A 16684-nucleotide genomic window follows, 5' to 3' on the forward strand; every position below is an offset into this window, starting at 1 on the left:
TGAGGTTGTTTCAGACCTGTGAGGTTGTTTCTTTACCACAAACCTCACAAGTAACTGAGGTATATTTTAAACACCTGCTTTATCTCACTGGTCACTTTATTAGTTACACTTATTTCATAGAATTTTTATGAATATATTTTATAAAAATCTGTAAGATTGTTCAATCATTCAGACACAGTTATCTTAGGGAGCTTTCTGACCACAATTCCACCCATGACACATAGATGATACATAGCCACAGATGGGCAATAGATTCTCTCTGTATAAACATACAATATACTGATAGTGATTTTCACAAACAAAGATTTATTCTATCCTCTAATGACACTGCTTGCTCTCAGAAACCCAGCAGGTTGTGCATGTCTAGGTGCAACTTTTGGACTAAAACCCCCAGAAGGACAGTTGTGGCCTCTCTGTTGGTGTTTGTGGCATGTAGAAGGTGGGAATGTTCTCCCTCTCCTCTCTGTTGGTGTTTATGGCATGTGGAAGATCGGAATGTTTTCCCTCTCCTCTCTGGTGGTGTTCATGGCATGTAGAAGGGAACATTCTCTTTCTCCTCTCTGTTGGTATTTATGGCATGTAGGTAGGAATGTTCTCCCTCTCCTCTCTGGTGGTGTTCATGACATGTAGAAGGTGATAATGTTCTTCCTCTCCTCTCTTCATACAGGATGACTGGTTGACTTCAGCAACTTGGAGGTCTCATTTTATTTTGGGTCATTTCCTTCCTGACATTGTGACATTGTTCTGACCAGGTCATCCTGCCTGCCTCATTCAGTTCTCTGCCTCACTGAACTCCAGCTGTGAGGTTCTGTGCATTATTGTAACTCAGTATCACCCTCCTGTAATGTGCAGTTTAATATTAGTTTGAGTACCTTTGATGTTACATTTTGTACAATCCAACATAATGATCAAACAAGGCTGTAGAGGAAAATTTGGTGTTTTGCTGATGAAAGATATTAATCTGTCTTCAGTATTAAATTACTGCTCACAAAACTGGTTGTTCCTCATGACCACAATGTGTTAAGAGTAATGTCACCTAACAGGATCTGAGCAGGAGACCCTCAGAGTGGAGGTGTGAACAGACCTTAGGGTTTGGAGCGTTCCTACAGATTAACAGGTGAAGGAGAGTTCAAAGTTCACAGTGTCCTTTATTTCTCGGAGATTTTACACCAACATATTTACGTAATTGATCACAAAAAAACCCAAAATAATTAAAAAAATGTTTATCCTATACTTTGTTTCATTTGGTTTAACAAATTGTCTTATTTTCTTTTTCCTGTAGTTGTATTTTGTACACAGAATTTGCAAGCAAACAAGAATGAATGTGATGTTTGTGAGACAGATAAACATTCAGTCATAAGGGGTTCACTCTCTGTGTGTGCTGCATTATCTGTGTTCTGTGTGTCTGGCTTGTCTTGAGATCAAACAGGGGTTTGCTATAGGAATCCTCCACTGTATTCTATAGTCTTTAACATTCATAGAAAGCTGAACAAATACCATGTGGTGTGACAGGCAAACTGAATCTGTCTCATATAACAATGGTTGCTCTCTATTTAAGAAGCAGTACAATTTATCAAAAAGCCTTAAGACAAATTCATTTCTTCATTTTTAAATTATATTTGTATTTTTATTGAACAGTTAATATTTCGACCGAAAGTCCTAAAAACACAAATAATAGCAATAAAATAACTTTTGCAATAAAATACATTTTACATTTTTTTTTACACATTTATGAACATTTATATTTTGCATTTAAATATATTTTGGAATGCACCCATGTAATGATCACATTCAGGTTCTCATGTGATGTTAATCATGTATTGTGATTTAACAATACTTCAAGGCATTTTACAGAAAACAAATGAACACAATGTCCACACATTCCCCTTGCTTTGCCTGCTGGGTGAACATACAATTATGGACATACATCTAGTTCACTACCCCCATACTCACCACCCTGACCACACACACACACCTATCATTGTCATTAGAACTGTCATTATTGTTCTCTCATTGTTATTCTGTCAGTTATTGTTATTGTTATTATAGTGAATATTTTCATTTCTATCTAATCTTTATAAAAAATAAAAGTTGTCTTCTAAAGAGTGAGTGAAGTGGGAGACCAAAAAAGAAAGAAAAGAAAAACAGAAATAATTTTAAAGTGTAGCTAAGTGGTTTGTTTGCATTCTGGTTGTATTCAAGGACGAACCATCGATGAACGTTATACACATCTCACACATTAATTACAGTCAATGCCTTCTGACAGGAGACCCGTTTTTGCTTCTAAAGAGTCTCTTTGTGAAAAGACACAGTGTTTGTTGTTATCTCTGTTGACCAGAATCTCTTGACTAAATTAAAGTGAAGCACTGATTTGAGTTTGTTTTCCCGTGTGTCACAGGACAGCTGCTAGGATGTGTGTGGCAGTGCCCGAGACCATGGAGGGGTACGGAGAAGGCACAGGAAGTCCCCAGCTTCTCCCTGCACACACACTTTCTAATGTCCTCGCACATCATTAAATACACACTGGAAAGCATGATGGAACAAACCGGATCCAATTCCAATTTGGAAACAGACACCTCAGGGTTCGGTGCAGGGAAAAGAGGTCCAGATGATCAGTACAGCAAAGGGCTTGTTTGGGATGGCTGAGGTGGAATTTTCTGGCAGGTTATCAGGTTATCAGGTTAACTGGTTATCAGGTTAACTGGTTATCAGGTTATCAGGTTAACCGGTTAACTGGTTAACTGGTTAACTGGTTATCAGGTTATCAGGTTATCAGGTTAACTGGTTATCAGGTTATCAGGTTATCTGGTTAGTTGGTTAACTGGTTATCAAGCTATCTGGTTAACTGGCTAAGTGGTTATCAGGTTATCTGGTTAACTGGTTAACTGGTTAACTGGTTAACTGGTTAACTGGTTATCAGGTTATCAGGTTATCAGGTTATCTGGTTATCGGGTTATCTGGTTAACCGGTTATCTGGTTATCTGGTTAACCGGTTATCAGGCTAACTGGTTATCAGGTTATCTGATTAACTGGTTATCAGGTTAACTGGTTAACTGGTTATCAGGTTATCAGGCTATCAGTTCCTATTCATACAGTCTACTTCCTTTAGTCTCTTTTAAAAGAAACAACATGTCCATATTAGCCACAGCTTTGGAGATAATATCACATTTAATCAAACACCATGAATCACTGATACATAATTAAACATAAACAAAACAGGCACGATCAATGCTCAGAAGATCACTGAAAATACAGAAGCTCCACAGTTTAAAGCAAAGAGATGATGGTGATATTTACAATACAAAAGATAACAGAAGATTAAATGCTAAGTTTATACTTATAAAGCAGCAGACCATAAATCAAATAGTGTCAAATTGTGCATGGTTCAAGTTAAAGACTAGTGTCAGGTCATGTTAGTATTAGGTCATGTAAGTAATAGGCGATGTTAGTATTAGGTGATGTTAGTATTAGGTCAGGTTAGTATTAGGTGAAGTTAGTATTAGGTGATGTTAGTATTAGGCGATGTTAGTATTAGGTAAAGTTAGTATTAGGTGAAGTTAGTATTAGGCGATGATAGTATTAGGTGAAGTTAGTATTAGGTGAAGTTAGTATTAGGTCAGGTTAGTATTAGGTGATGTTAGTATTGGGTCAGGTTAGTATTAGGTGATGTTAGTATTAGGTCAGGTTAGTATTAGGTGAAGTTAGTATTAGGTCAGGTTAGTATTAGGTGATGTTAGTATTAGGTCAGGTTAGTATTAGGTGATGTTAGTATTAGGTCAGGTTAGTATTAGGTGAAGTTAGTATTAGGTGAAGGTCATATAAACCTTTAGGACACGTCACATATTATTGGAAACATGAACCCAAATGCAGTCATGCAGCTGTCTGATTTAGCTGTCTAGTTTTGTTACAATTATTACTGCTCAGTTTTTCCCCAGAAGGCTTTGCAGAAGCATTATATCATTAACGCCTCCAAAGCCAAACTGCCTGTTTATCAGTCCGCGGTAATTCCGCGGAAATACGGCAACAGGAAGGCAATGGAAGGGAATGTTCAGCTTCCTGGGACGCCGCCAGACCAGCTGTGTGTGACTGAGCTGATGTGATGTGCTGAGTGAATCGTTGGTGAATATGATAATTAGAGAGTTTCATTAAATCAAATACATACATAGTTTGGTTTTGACATTCACTAAAAGGTCTGTGAAATTGAAATTTCCTTTTACTCTCTCTTTCACTCAGTCCCTCCTCTCTCTCTCTCTCTCTCTCTCTCTCTCTCTCTCTGTCTCTCTCTCTGTCTCTCTCTCTGTCTCTGTCTCTCTCTCTCTCTCTGTCTCTCTCTCTCTCTCTGTCTCTCTCTCTGTCTGTCTCTCTCTGTCTCTGTCTCTCTCTCTCTCTCTCTCTCTCTGTCTCTCTCTCTGTCTCTGTCTCTCTCTCTCTCTGTCTCTCTCTCTCTCTCTGTCTCTCTGTCTGTCTCTCTCTCTCTCTCTCTGTCTGTCTCTCTCTCTCTCTCTCTCTCTCTCTCTCTCTCTCAATCTCTCTCTTTCTGTCTCTCTGTGTGTGTGTGTGAGTACAATAATTTAAAATTAACCAGTGAAGAAAGACTAATGCTGACTTGGGCTTAAAGATCTGTCTGCTTTCATTTACACAGAGAGTTTTACAGATGCTGTCCATTATATAATCAGACATATGCTGATTTCATGCAGACAGAGTTAATATTCTCAGTGACAGTGCCTTCCAGGATTTAAATATGTGCTGATATTGTGAAAACTATGCATGCCCTAAAATGGATGTTTCCTCACTAAGTTTACTGTGTGATGTAGTCTGCCATTGACACATAATTATTTGGAGAATATCGGTTACTCTGATTGTCTTGTACCCTAACATTCTTATCCTTCTTATTTCATTAAACAGTGACACTGTTCTTGCTTTGTCTACACTGGGGAATTCAGATGATGCGTTAAATGCACTTGGCATGACTGAAAACTGAGAATCCCCTTCGCATACTAAAGTTTGAATATTCTGATTAAAAATAACAATTAGTGAAATATCCATTTACCATTTTGGTGCAGTAAGAATATAAAGAGATATGACTATAATATGAATATAAAGAGATATGATTCAGTTTTCATGTAGTTCAGCGATGCAACTCAACGCAAACGAAGTTATTCCCGAAAAGGAAAGATGTATGTAATATTTGTAACGCTACTCCGATATTTGCCTGCCTTCTATCATCCCTCCATCCCTCAAATAGCTGTATCCAAAATCCCCAGAGTGTTATCCCACTCCCAGATCTGGAAACCATGCTTCTCTGTTGCTGCTAAAGTCAGTGCAGGTCAAGCTAATGCTCTGGACTCTCACGAGATCTTCCAGTCTGACACTAGATACGCACTGCAAGCTTATTGATGGGGCCAGGTTGGGCGGGGCCATTGGCGAGGCCGGGGTTGCTCTTCTTTATGGAGGTCATGCGAATGGCGGAGGTGCTCTGCAGGTAGCTGGAGCCGCGCTCCTGCCGCTGGTGTCCCTGGCACGTCAGCTGGCTGTGGAAGTGGCGGCGGAAGCTCTCGCTCAGCAGGTAGAGGGCAAAGGGGTTCACACAGGAGCTGGAGAAGCTCAGCACACGCGCCAGCAGGGTGACGACCAGGTGTGAGAGCGAGGAGTCCACCTGCCGGTAGTGGAAGGACCGGTACATGTAGAGCAGGTGGTTGGGGAACCAGCACAGCGCAAATAGGCCCACGAACACCAGCACGATCTTGGCCAGACGCTTCCGGGTCTCCATCTCGAGAAGAGCAGAGAAAGAGAAACGTGTCAGACAGATTGCTTGTGGCACCCGGGACCAACGGCAGACCCTACAGCCTGGAATAAAATCATCTGTACTGAAGGAATGAGATTAGAACTAAATGAGGGAGAAAAGACCATGGTCAGATGCAGATAGGTGTTTGACTGTGGCCATTGGATAGAAAGAAAATGAGAATATGTAGTGAAGAAACCTGCAGCTTGATTGTTCCTGTCTGTTCATGGATGTGTTTCTATTTTCTTCTCTGTTTACAATTCAACACTGGGGATTTGTTCTTTATCTCGATGTGAACCGAAATTGATTAAATTATTGCTATTGGGACAAGCGTCAGTGCACAGCTAACCAGAAACAAGTGTCAGTGTTATAGTTCGTTGGTATGTTGGACTCTGACCTGCTGTACTGTACTAGGATGTATCTATGAGGAAATGACAAAGCACTTTTGTAAGTCACTGGATAAGAACATCTGCTAAATGCCATAAATATAATATAATACTGAAATGATGCATTCATAAAGCACTGACAAAAATGTCTTTAAATAACACCTGTATGTCTTGTATTTAGACACCAGTTATTAGAGTTCTCACTCTGAGCAAGTTCAGATACTCTGTTATTTGCAGAAATTCCCTTGTGTTTATGTCTAATGGAATTTGCTTCTCTGATACAACATATTACAGCTTTTCTGTTATCTTCTGTAAATATTTCTTGACCTTAAATGTAATAAATGGCTATAAGGAACCTTTCAAAAGCTCTTCCATCTCTTTATTGTCACGATACAGGGTCTCAGCCAAGAAGACGGAGCAGATGAAACATCAGAGGAACTGAGATCTACTGCCTGTTGTTATGTTGTAAAAGCAGCACGCTCTCTCTCTCTCTCTCCCTCACCCTCTCTCCCTCTCTCTATCTCTCTCTCCCTCACCCTTTCTCTCTCTCTCCCTCACCCTTTCTCTCTCACCCTCTTTTTCTCTCTCTCTCTTACCCTCTCTCTCCCTCTCTCTCCCTCTCTCTCCCTCACCCTCTCTCCCTCTCTCTCCCTCTCTATCTCTCTCTCCCTCACCCTTTCTCTCTCTCTCCCTCTATCCCTCACCCTCTCCCTCTCTCTATCTCTCTCTCCCTCACCCTTTCTCTCCCTCACCCTCTCTCCCTCTCTCTCCCTCTCTCTATCTCTCTCTCCCTCACCCTTTCTCTCTCACCCTCTCTTTCTCTCTCTCTCTCTCTCTCTCTCTTACCCTCTCTCTCTCTCTCTCTCTCTCTCTCCCTCACCCTCTCTCCCTCACCCTCTCTCTCTTTCTCCCTTACCCTCTCTCTCTCTCTCTCTCTCTCTCTCTCTCTCTCTCTCTCTCTCTCTCTCCCTCACCCTCTTTCCCTCTCTCTCCCTCACCCTCTTTCCCTCTCTCTCCCTCACCCTCTCTCTCTCTCTCTCTCTCTCTTTCTCTCCCTTGCATGCCCCTCATCCCCCCTGTGTGGCTTTCAACACGTCCTACTCTGTTTTACCTCTTTGCTTTCTTTTTGCTTTAAAGGGTTAAATGCTATAAGCATTAAACTCGGTTTGAGGGATACAATACACCTGTCTTGTATTTGTTATATATTTGTACTGTTTGGCCTCTGATTTATATTTTTATAATCATCAAAACCAACTCATGCATTCTTATAAATATTTATGCATTAAAATCTTAATGGGTATGGGCTTTAGGGATTATTGTCATGTTGTAAGCAGCACAGTGGTACTGGCTGTGGTTTGATTTTGCTTAATTCAAACTTTTAATAGAAAGTTTATCAGTATCACAGTGTGTGTGGACTTTGGCAGTCAAAGCCAGGACCTTGGTATTGCTGTACTACAGGAAGATATTTGTCACACTAGGAGGAAATCAACACAAAATCCCCAGTGTTGCACACACACTTCTGTTCATTCAGCCCAGTGCTATTGCTGTGTAGTTAATATTGTGGGTTTTGCTGTAAGGCATGTCAGCAAGCAAGGCATTCTTGAAAAGACTGATCATGATGGCCATACATGTTCTGTGTTTAAAGAACACTGTGATTCTGAGTATTCAAATCTGGTTTTATCATGGCTCCTCATTAGCATACTTAATGGTTTTATCATGGCTCCTAGAACATTTACATTTTAATAAAAAAAAACCCTCTGATTTAAGAAAAAGTCTAAGACACGTATGTCTTCAGTTACAGGCTTTTACATGGTGTTTTACCTGGTCTATTAGCTGGCATTTTACCTGGTCTATTACCCGGTGTTTTACCTGGTCTATTAGCTGGCATTTTACCTGGTCTATTAGCTGGCATTTTACCTGGTCTATTACCCGGTGTTTTACCTGGTCTATTAGCTGGCATTTTACCTGGTCTATTACCAGGCATTTTACCTGGTCTATTAGCTGGCATTTTACCTGGTCTATTAGCTGGCATTTTACCTGGTCTATTACCCGGTGTTTTACCTGGTCGCTTACCTGGCATTTTACCTGGTCTATTACCTGACATTTTACCTGGTCTCTTACCTGGCGTTTTGAGTGCTCGCTGACCTCACCAGGCATGTCATGAGCACTCTTGATCAGTGTCCGGGCGATGTGGTAGTAGTAGACAGAGATGATGCTCAGGGGAATGAGGAAATAGACCAGAAAGATCAGGACTGAGTGGATTCTAGGATGCAGCTCGTTGGACAGGGGATACGGCACACAGGCTGTGAAGGTTATGTTCCCATCGGACATGTGGACCACCTGGGAGAAGATGGCTTCAGGTACTGCCAGGAGCATGGACACCACCCAGATAGAGATTGCCTTCAAGCAGGTCCATAACACAGCACTGGAGGACTGGATGTCCATGGGATTCACAATGGCTTTGTGCCTGGGAAGAGGGAGCGCACTGGTGAGTTTAGGCTGTTACCATCCACGGCTTTCTGCCCCAGTAAGGGGTAAATAAGAGAGGTGCCTGGTTTAGTTTCCTGCCCTGGTAATTGAATCCATGTTGACCTCAACCCTATGGCGCCCTTCAGGGATCACTCAGGAGAAATATTTGGACAAGAGGGAAATACATACCTATGGATTAGAAATCAGTACCCATGGATTAGAAATCAGTATTTATGGATTAGAAATCAGTACTCATGGATTAGAAATCCATAGTCTTGATTTATAAACTGTACCCATGGATTTGAAAGATGTAATCTCAGTGGGTACAGATTATAAATCGACAGTACAGATTTCTAAACCATGGCTGTGGATTATGGATTTCCCTCTTCTCAGTGAGCTCTGATGGGCTCTGAACAATCGTTAGGGGTTTTAAAAGTATCTCTTCATAATAGGCTTTGGGATTTTTTCACAGGGTAACATTCTGCATGATTATGAATGTTTACATTATTGAGATGGTAATCATTTCATAGGTTTAAAGGTCACGGACTAAAATTCATTAACGAAAATTAGATCTTAATGAAATTTTCATTGACATTCACTTTACTTTTGTGTCTTTCATCCATTTAGTTTGACTCCAGCACCATTTCAGGTTAATCAAATTAAACCACCAGCTGTTGTCAAGGAGTTCTGTGATTGGCTATTGAGTAAACATATTATCTAATTATCTTATTCCTGCAACAATGTTCAGCTGTCTGAAATGTGTTGTTGACTATTAGCTCATTCACATAGACTGAAGGTAGACTGGTTGTGTTACGGCTCAAATGCCTAGATCAGCCCGTCAGTCCGTCCATGAATCTCACCGTTGCAGATCTTTGGGAACTATATGACTTTGTGTCTAATGAAAACTAAAATATCATATGTAAAATTCCATTTCCTGTAGAAAACAATTTGTTCAGGTTTATATTTGCTCCTTCACACTTAATGGAAATCAGGCCTGTGAAGCTGAAAACAGCCGATCCAGAGGTGTTCAGTACACATGAAAGTTTAAACATGGTGATTCCACAGTACAACACACGTGCCACTTCTGTCAGACTGTCTAACAGCTCCTGGTTATCCTGGAGTACATAAATAGATTATAGATTATTTCTGGATCTAGAAATACATTATTTCTTATTTTGTTTTTCTCCTTATGTCTGAGTAAAAAAAACAAAACACACAGGTAAACAGATATGATCAGACCCCAGTGAGAGCCCAGGGGAGATCCGACCCCAGTGAGAGCCCAGGTGAGATCAGACCCCAGTGAGAGCCCAGGTGAGATCCGACCCCAGTTAGAGCCCAGGTGAGATCCGACCCCAGTTAGAGCCCAGGTGGGGGTAAACTTTCCTCCTCCCTTGCCCAACATGCCCAACATGATAAACACATTCTTTTTTGCTCAACTGGAATAGAAATATAGATTTTTCTTGTGCTGACATTTTTTGAGATCTTTCACTCAGGCTGCAAAATCTATAGTGTGAAAGAATGCCAAACCAGTGGAAACAACATTCATTCATTCATATTCATTTATATTCATTCATTTACATTCACATTCATTCATCTATCCACATTCATTCACATTCACATTTATTCAAATTCATTTATTCACATTCATTCACATTCATTCATTCACGTTCATACATTCATACACATTTATTCATTCATTCACGTTCATTCCTTAGATAAACCTTTGCTGGGCTCAATTTATTAATTTTATGGCAGATGGAAAAATGTGAAATGATTTTATTGATAAAATAATCTAATTAGGTATATATTTTTAATACTCTGCTGCCATCACATGTAAAGTGAATCTGGTTTGGCAGCAGTTCTGTACTGGGACCACAGGTACCGCTGCCTGAAGCAGCCTGTCTGAGGCAAACCAAGACCTGGGACAGCAGCTGTCAGGGCATCCCATCTCCCTGTGATAAAGACGGCCGGGCTGGACATATGAACTGAGTGTGTGGATACAAATGGACTTGATTGTGATTCATGTGTGGGTGTAAGGGCCAAAGTAAGTGGTAATAGGATTCTGTCTGAGGCTCTAACGGTATCAGCAGGGTTGGCATACAAATAACTCATTTCCCATCCCACTCAGCTCAGGAACACACCCAGGTGCCTCCCACCTACGTGGATGAGCGCCTGCCGTCTGTATGAATTCATGCGTTTGACCGGTAGAGAGGAAGCTCTTGGTTCTGCCTCTGACATGTTGTTGGCTGGGGTGGAATCGTCACTACCACCACACTGAGTAATCCCTGAGTCCTGCAGTACATCTGGAGAACCAGACCAGGCTCTTTCATTTCTGATATGGAGAACTGATAGCTCTGATGTAAAATCAATTTCAGTATCTGTGAGACACCTGTTATCAAAAATTCTATTTATAAATGATGTCCACATTTATTTTAGTCATGTGTGATATTAGTCGTGTGTGATTTTAATCATGTGTGATTTTATCTCATGTGTGATTTTAGTCATATGTGATTTTAGCCTAAAATCTGACATATCCCTGCTTCTACTTCTGGTTTTATGTTGTTGCTCCATAAACATTTTAAGAAAACAACTATGAGACAATAAAACACAACTTTCACCAAATGGAGCACAGACAGACAGACAGGCAAGCAGGCAGGAGTCTGAAACACATAAAGCAAGCTGGGAAAAGTGTCTAGGAGTAGGGGATAGGGGTTAGGGGTAGGGGTTAGGGTTATGGGTAGGGATTAGGGGTTAGGGGTAAGGGTTAAGGGTAGTGTTAGGGTTAGGGGTTAGGGGTAGGGTTAACCAGTGGTCCGTCTGAGCCATGAGTATGTGTGGGTGTAAACATGTGCACATACCGAAAATACCACTTCTAACCACAGGCTAATTGTCTGCAGGTTCAGGACATCTTGGAGATAAATGCAACCATTCAGTACATGTGCCATGAGCTGAGTTAAGCACAGGCCTAAAACTCTTTACTCACAAAATGTTCTAAAGAAACCTAAAGTTAGAACAGAGCAGGGGAATTGGGAATGAAGCAAACATATTACGGTTTAGTCCTCAAAGCAAGCCTTCCAATATCATGAACAGACGAACAGATCTTCCCAAAAGACCAGGCTTTCTGTTCTGTTCTGGACACACTCGCCCCATTATCAAGCCATGTTAATCGTATTATTTATTGTAGGTCTGGTACACGCAAAGTCTTAATAATGAGAATATGAATCCCACCCTCATTAAGATGTGATTTCACAAAGCTACAAATCAGACACGAAAACACGAACATTCCTTATAGATTTATTAGTTCTACTGAATGACTTTGGTTTTCAATTGACGCAAATCCATGCGCGTCTCATTATTTGGTCTCGTATGTATGGGGCTTTCGAGACAAAGTAGGATGCTCGCGACTGGAAGAGTACGTGAACGCAACAGTAAATTCTGTGGAATAACAGATTCTGAGCGCATGGCTCCGTACCAATACAATATGGATAACTTTTGAGGTCCGTGGAAATGAATGAACTGCAGTATGCGGGACAAAAATAATCAACATTCCGCAATTAGTTTATTTTGCGTCACTGCACCATTTTAAATGGAGCACGATAATAGCACAGAGATTTAACTTATTGTTTTGAGGTTTATATAGTTCTTGCTATATGTTTGACACTACATATGTGCGTATTAGTGTTTCTTCTGTTTGGATAGTGATGTGAAGTTAGAGCAAATCAAAGGAAGACTCCAACTTACCTGTCGGCGCTTAGCGCCGTGAGCGTGAAGACGGAGACCCCGACCGAGGTGAGCTGGATGACCGGTATGAGCTTACAAGCTACGGTACCAAACATCCATTCCTCGTAGAAATACCGGACTGCGTCCACAGGCACACAAGTGACCAAAAGCAAAAGGTCTCCTACAGCCAAACTAGAGATGAAAATGTTTGGCACACTTCGCATTGCGCTGTTAGTGATAAAAATCTTTACGAGAGTGATGTTGCCCAGTAAACCAACTGTTATTATAAGTATATAAACTGATGGAATGACGCAGCGAATAACGAAGTTAAATGTTTCCCTTCCATCGGATATCCAGTCGTCGGTGAAGTTATCGGAGACACGCGTGTGGTTGGATAAAGACGCATCTAAGGCGTTATCCATGTTCGCGCGGTTTAAGTTCTTCTGGGAGAAGCGCGCTCAAAGGCGCGGGAGCTGTTCTGTAAAGTTGGTGCTGAAACGCGCGCGCGGTTCTCTGGCAGGTTGCCCGGGCTGAGAGTGAAGCACATGCACGTGAAGGGGGGGTGTCATCCCTCCAGTACCCTTAGTGTTGGGGGCGGGGATGACTTCAAACACAGAGCAATACCTCCTGTTTTGGATTTTTACATTTTGTTTCTGTTAGTGCACACAGAGCAAGTTCGTTACAATTGTGAAAACATTTAAGCTTATTTATTTATGTATTACACATTTACACCAATGTATCAAATTATAAAGCATCTTTATCAAATCATATATGTAGTTTGTGTTTTGTATTAAAACCCGAATCGGAATGCTGATTCGCGCGCTATCAGAGCGGGTCCTGTGGTCCCTTTCACGCGAGGAAAGTGAATGAAAAGACCAATCCAATAAATACGTCATCAAAGGAGCAGCCGAATCTAATGCAGGAGAGAACAAAGAAAAAGAAAAAGAAAAAAAACAACAACGACAAATTCGTTTTATACTTTCAAACCCCTCAACCGGAGAGATAAATAAAGGGATAAAGGGTTTTAGACAACCCTTGGGTTAATAAGATGGATGTACACGGCAGAAGAAAGTCATTCTGTTTCGCATTTTTATTCTAAATCAAAGTACTCTAGGCTAACTTTCGTCGCTGCACGGCATCACCGGGAGAATGTGCAGTATGCACTAAATTCGTCCAACTACCCGCGCATGGGACTACCTGTCAGCCCCGCGTTAGGCTAGTGACACCTACTGGCAAGCAGTAGACAGAACTCGCGATTACGGAGGTAGGTAGACTGACACTGGCATTTCATTATAGATATAATTTTATTATTTTATATGATTTAGCAAGGACCAGCACAGCAGCAGAACGACTCGAAGACAGTTGCCCAGATCTCCATAAAGTGGTACTTTACTGTACGCACTGCTGTTCTGCACAGGCCTGAATGCTCCCAGTCTGATTATCAGTAAGAGTGGGTACAGTACAGATTCAGGAGAAGAACACCATCAGCTTCCTGTACAGGACAGAGGGCAGTGGACAGACCTGGAGGACAAACACCTGGGGATTCTCCAATCACACAGGAACCATGAGGCAGAAATAAGAAAGACAGCACCATCCCAGTACCTCCACAGGGCGAGACAGGTGCTTAAGAGTCAACAGAGTGGGAACAATAACGTCAAATCCATAAACGCGTGTGACTGGCCAGTCATCAGTCACCCAGCAGGCACAGTAACCAGGCCAAGAGAAGAACTGGAAACTTGAAACATCAAGAGCAGAAAACTCCTCACAATGCCTGAGGCCCTCCACCCAAGACCCAACGTCCAAAGACTACAAGGAGGGGGGTGTGGGCTACAAAGTGTAAGATCCTTAGTCCAGGGTAAGACACAAAACATCCGTTAACCCATCCAAGCAATGGCCACAAAGGATGAGGTGATGAGGGTGGGCCTTAGAGGGGAGACATGGTCACCGTGGAAACAGAGGAGATGCCATGAGAGAATAAGTCCCTCCACAGAATGTACCACTGACAGACAGCAGGGGTGGCTGACATAAGACAACCCTATGAATGAGTGGGAAAGGCACTAATGGCATATGTATTATATATACAGACATTACATGTATGTATACAATTAATGAAAATAATACATAAGTTTGCCATAAGTAAGTTTTTGTAATGTTAATTTTGAGTATGAATATTAATTAACATTGTATTCATAAATGTGTGTATAAGTGCAATTTACAAGTGCATTTCCAGTGTAAATGGATATAAAAGGTTTCTAGCTATCACCTGTACTTTGGTTAAAACTCCTGACAGAGGTCAGTAAATCCAGGGTCACTCCCCACACAGGTTAACACAACGTACACAGGATACCAGACTGTGGCAGTCAGTCAGCTGCCTTCAGACTGCAGTAGTGGAGTATGCAGTGGTGGATCATAGCAGCAGCAGGTAGAGTTCTGCAGTAGGTGTGCCTCATACACTGCTCCCTCAGTAAAAATAGTCTACATCTCTGAGTGGCAAAGATGGCCTTGCTGCCCTTTTTCTGTCTGTCAGTGCGGTGTTTGGCTTCTGTGTCATGCCAGCCCGCACCCTCTCAGATTGATATTGTGCAACAGTGTGAGACTTAGACAGTAGACTCGAACTGGGGACCATTAAACTGGGAGAAAATTGCAATTTAAAAAGAAACACACTAACTGAAACATATAGCGTTCAATCTCTATACTGAAGCTGTGGCCTCTGTTCTGAGGCTTGTTTATATCATATCTGAGAATTATTATATTTTAACTGTGAATTTGTGAGATCATACTATTTTGACTAAAAATTAACCTCTTTGGTTTCCGTGTTCATTTTCTTTATATGTGCAATCCCAGTGACCTTGAAAAGATGTTCAGTGTCACAAAGTGCATAGTCTCAGAATACTCAAAGACCCAGTGAGTGGCCTCAGAATACTCAGAGACCCAGTGAGTGGCCTCAGAATACTCAGAGACCCAGTGAGTGGCCTCAGAATACTCAGAGAAGACCATCTTCCTCTCACCATTTTATTTTGTTTATTGATGGTAAACTTGTGAATAATCATATTCGCAAAAGTTAAAGTCACGGGAGTAGACTGTTCTGTCAGTTTGTTTTGTCACTAATTATTTAATCAGCATTTGGAGTGGTGTTATGGGATGCTTTGCTTTGTGCAGGTGACCATTACAGGACCACAAGGACAGGATGACAATACCACTAAGACAGGATGACAGGACAACTGATGGGATGACAGGACAACTGGTGGGATACCAGGACAACTGGTGGGATGACAGGACAACTGATGGGATGACAAGACCACTATGACAGGATGACAATACCACTAAGACAGGATGACAGAACAACTGATGGGATGACAAGACCACTAAGACAGGATGACAATACCACTAAAACAGGATGACAGGACAACTGATGGGATGACAGGACAACTGATGGGATGACAGGACCACTATGACAGGATGACAATACCACTAAGACAGGATGACAGGACAACTGATGGGATGACAATACCACTAAGACAGGATGACAGGACAACTGATGGGATGACAGGACAACTGATGGGATGACAGGACCACTATGACAGGATGACAATACCACTATGACAGGATGACAGGACCACTATGACAGGAAAACAGGACCACTATGACAGGATGACAGGGCCAAGCTGACAGGACCACTATGCTAAATTTAGATGTAAATGGACTATGGGACATCTGATTTTACTCAAAGTTTCAGAAAATGTCATTCCACTCTGACCTGCTCCAGATGTTAGTACAGGGCTACCAGTATGTTTTCTGTTCATATTTACTTTTGCCAAATATGTCTGCATGCCACCGTGTTTGATTTAGTTGCTGTATCTGTGAGTGGAAATGTGTAAATTATTTCTTATTATTTAAGGCTGGGTAATGTCAGAATTCTTATATTGTAGTCATGAGGACATGCAGCAAGGCCTCTGGTTAGAATTACAAGATATTATAGGATACAATATACTATATAACATACTCTACTATACTATATAACAAAACAATACACTATATAACATACTGCTGTGTGACAATCTTTGATGTACTCTACTGACTAGGATGTATTCTGTATAAATGACAAAGCACTTTTGTAAGTCGCTCTGCATAAGAGTATCTGCTAAATGCCGACTGCGTAAAAGTAACAAAGTGTTACTTTTAGAAGTAACTTTGTCCATATTTTTAGTGTAATAACAGTCTTATTTATGAATAAGTAATATATAACATTTTTGTGTCACTCATAAACTATATATGGTAGAACAATTCTAAATTCTGCATAAAAGAAACTATTTTGTTTGGGAAGCAA

General features: G+C 41.2%; 1 protein-coding gene across 1 annotated transcript; it reads right to left on the reverse strand.

The window, feature by feature from the left end:
- Window positions 1–5301: 5301 nt before the first annotated feature.
- nmbr (neuromedin B receptor) lies at window positions 5302–12779 on the reverse strand. Its single transcript, XM_027019332.2, has 3 exons — window positions 12379–12779; window positions 8290–8635; window positions 5302–5770 (listed from the first exon to the last, which is right to left on the reverse strand). The coding sequence occupies exons 1-3, from the start codon at window positions 12777–12779 to the stop codon at window positions 5372–5374; spliced, it is 1146 nt and encodes a 381-aa protein (XP_026875133.2). The 3' UTR covers window positions 5302–5371.
- Between the last annotated feature and the right edge of the window lie 3905 nt (window positions 12780–16684).

Source organism: Electrophorus electricus, chromosome 3 (assembly GCF_013358815.1).
Source record: "Electrophorus electricus isolate fEleEle1 chromosome 3, fEleEle1.pri, whole genome shotgun sequence".
In the NCBI taxonomy this organism is placed as follows: Eukaryota; Metazoa; Chordata; class Actinopteri; order Gymnotiformes; family Gymnotidae; genus Electrophorus; species Electrophorus electricus.

What these genes read in the sequence shown, in the direction of transcription:
- nmbr (XM_027019332.2), bottom strand. Translation starts at nt 12,779, where the DNA reads ATGGATAACGCCTTAGATGCGTCTTTATCCAACCACACGCGTGTCTCC. An exon ending in ACGGCGCTAAGCGCCGACAG is followed by an intron (nt 8,636 to 12,378) that starts GTAAGTTGGAGT and finishes CCCTCTTCCCAG; the next exon opens with GCACAAAGCCATTGTGAATC. An exon ending in GCGAGCACTCAAAACGCCAG is followed by an intron (nt 5,771 to 8,289) that starts GTAAGAGACCAG and finishes GCTCTTCTCGAG; the next exon opens with ATGGAGACCCGGAAGCGTCT.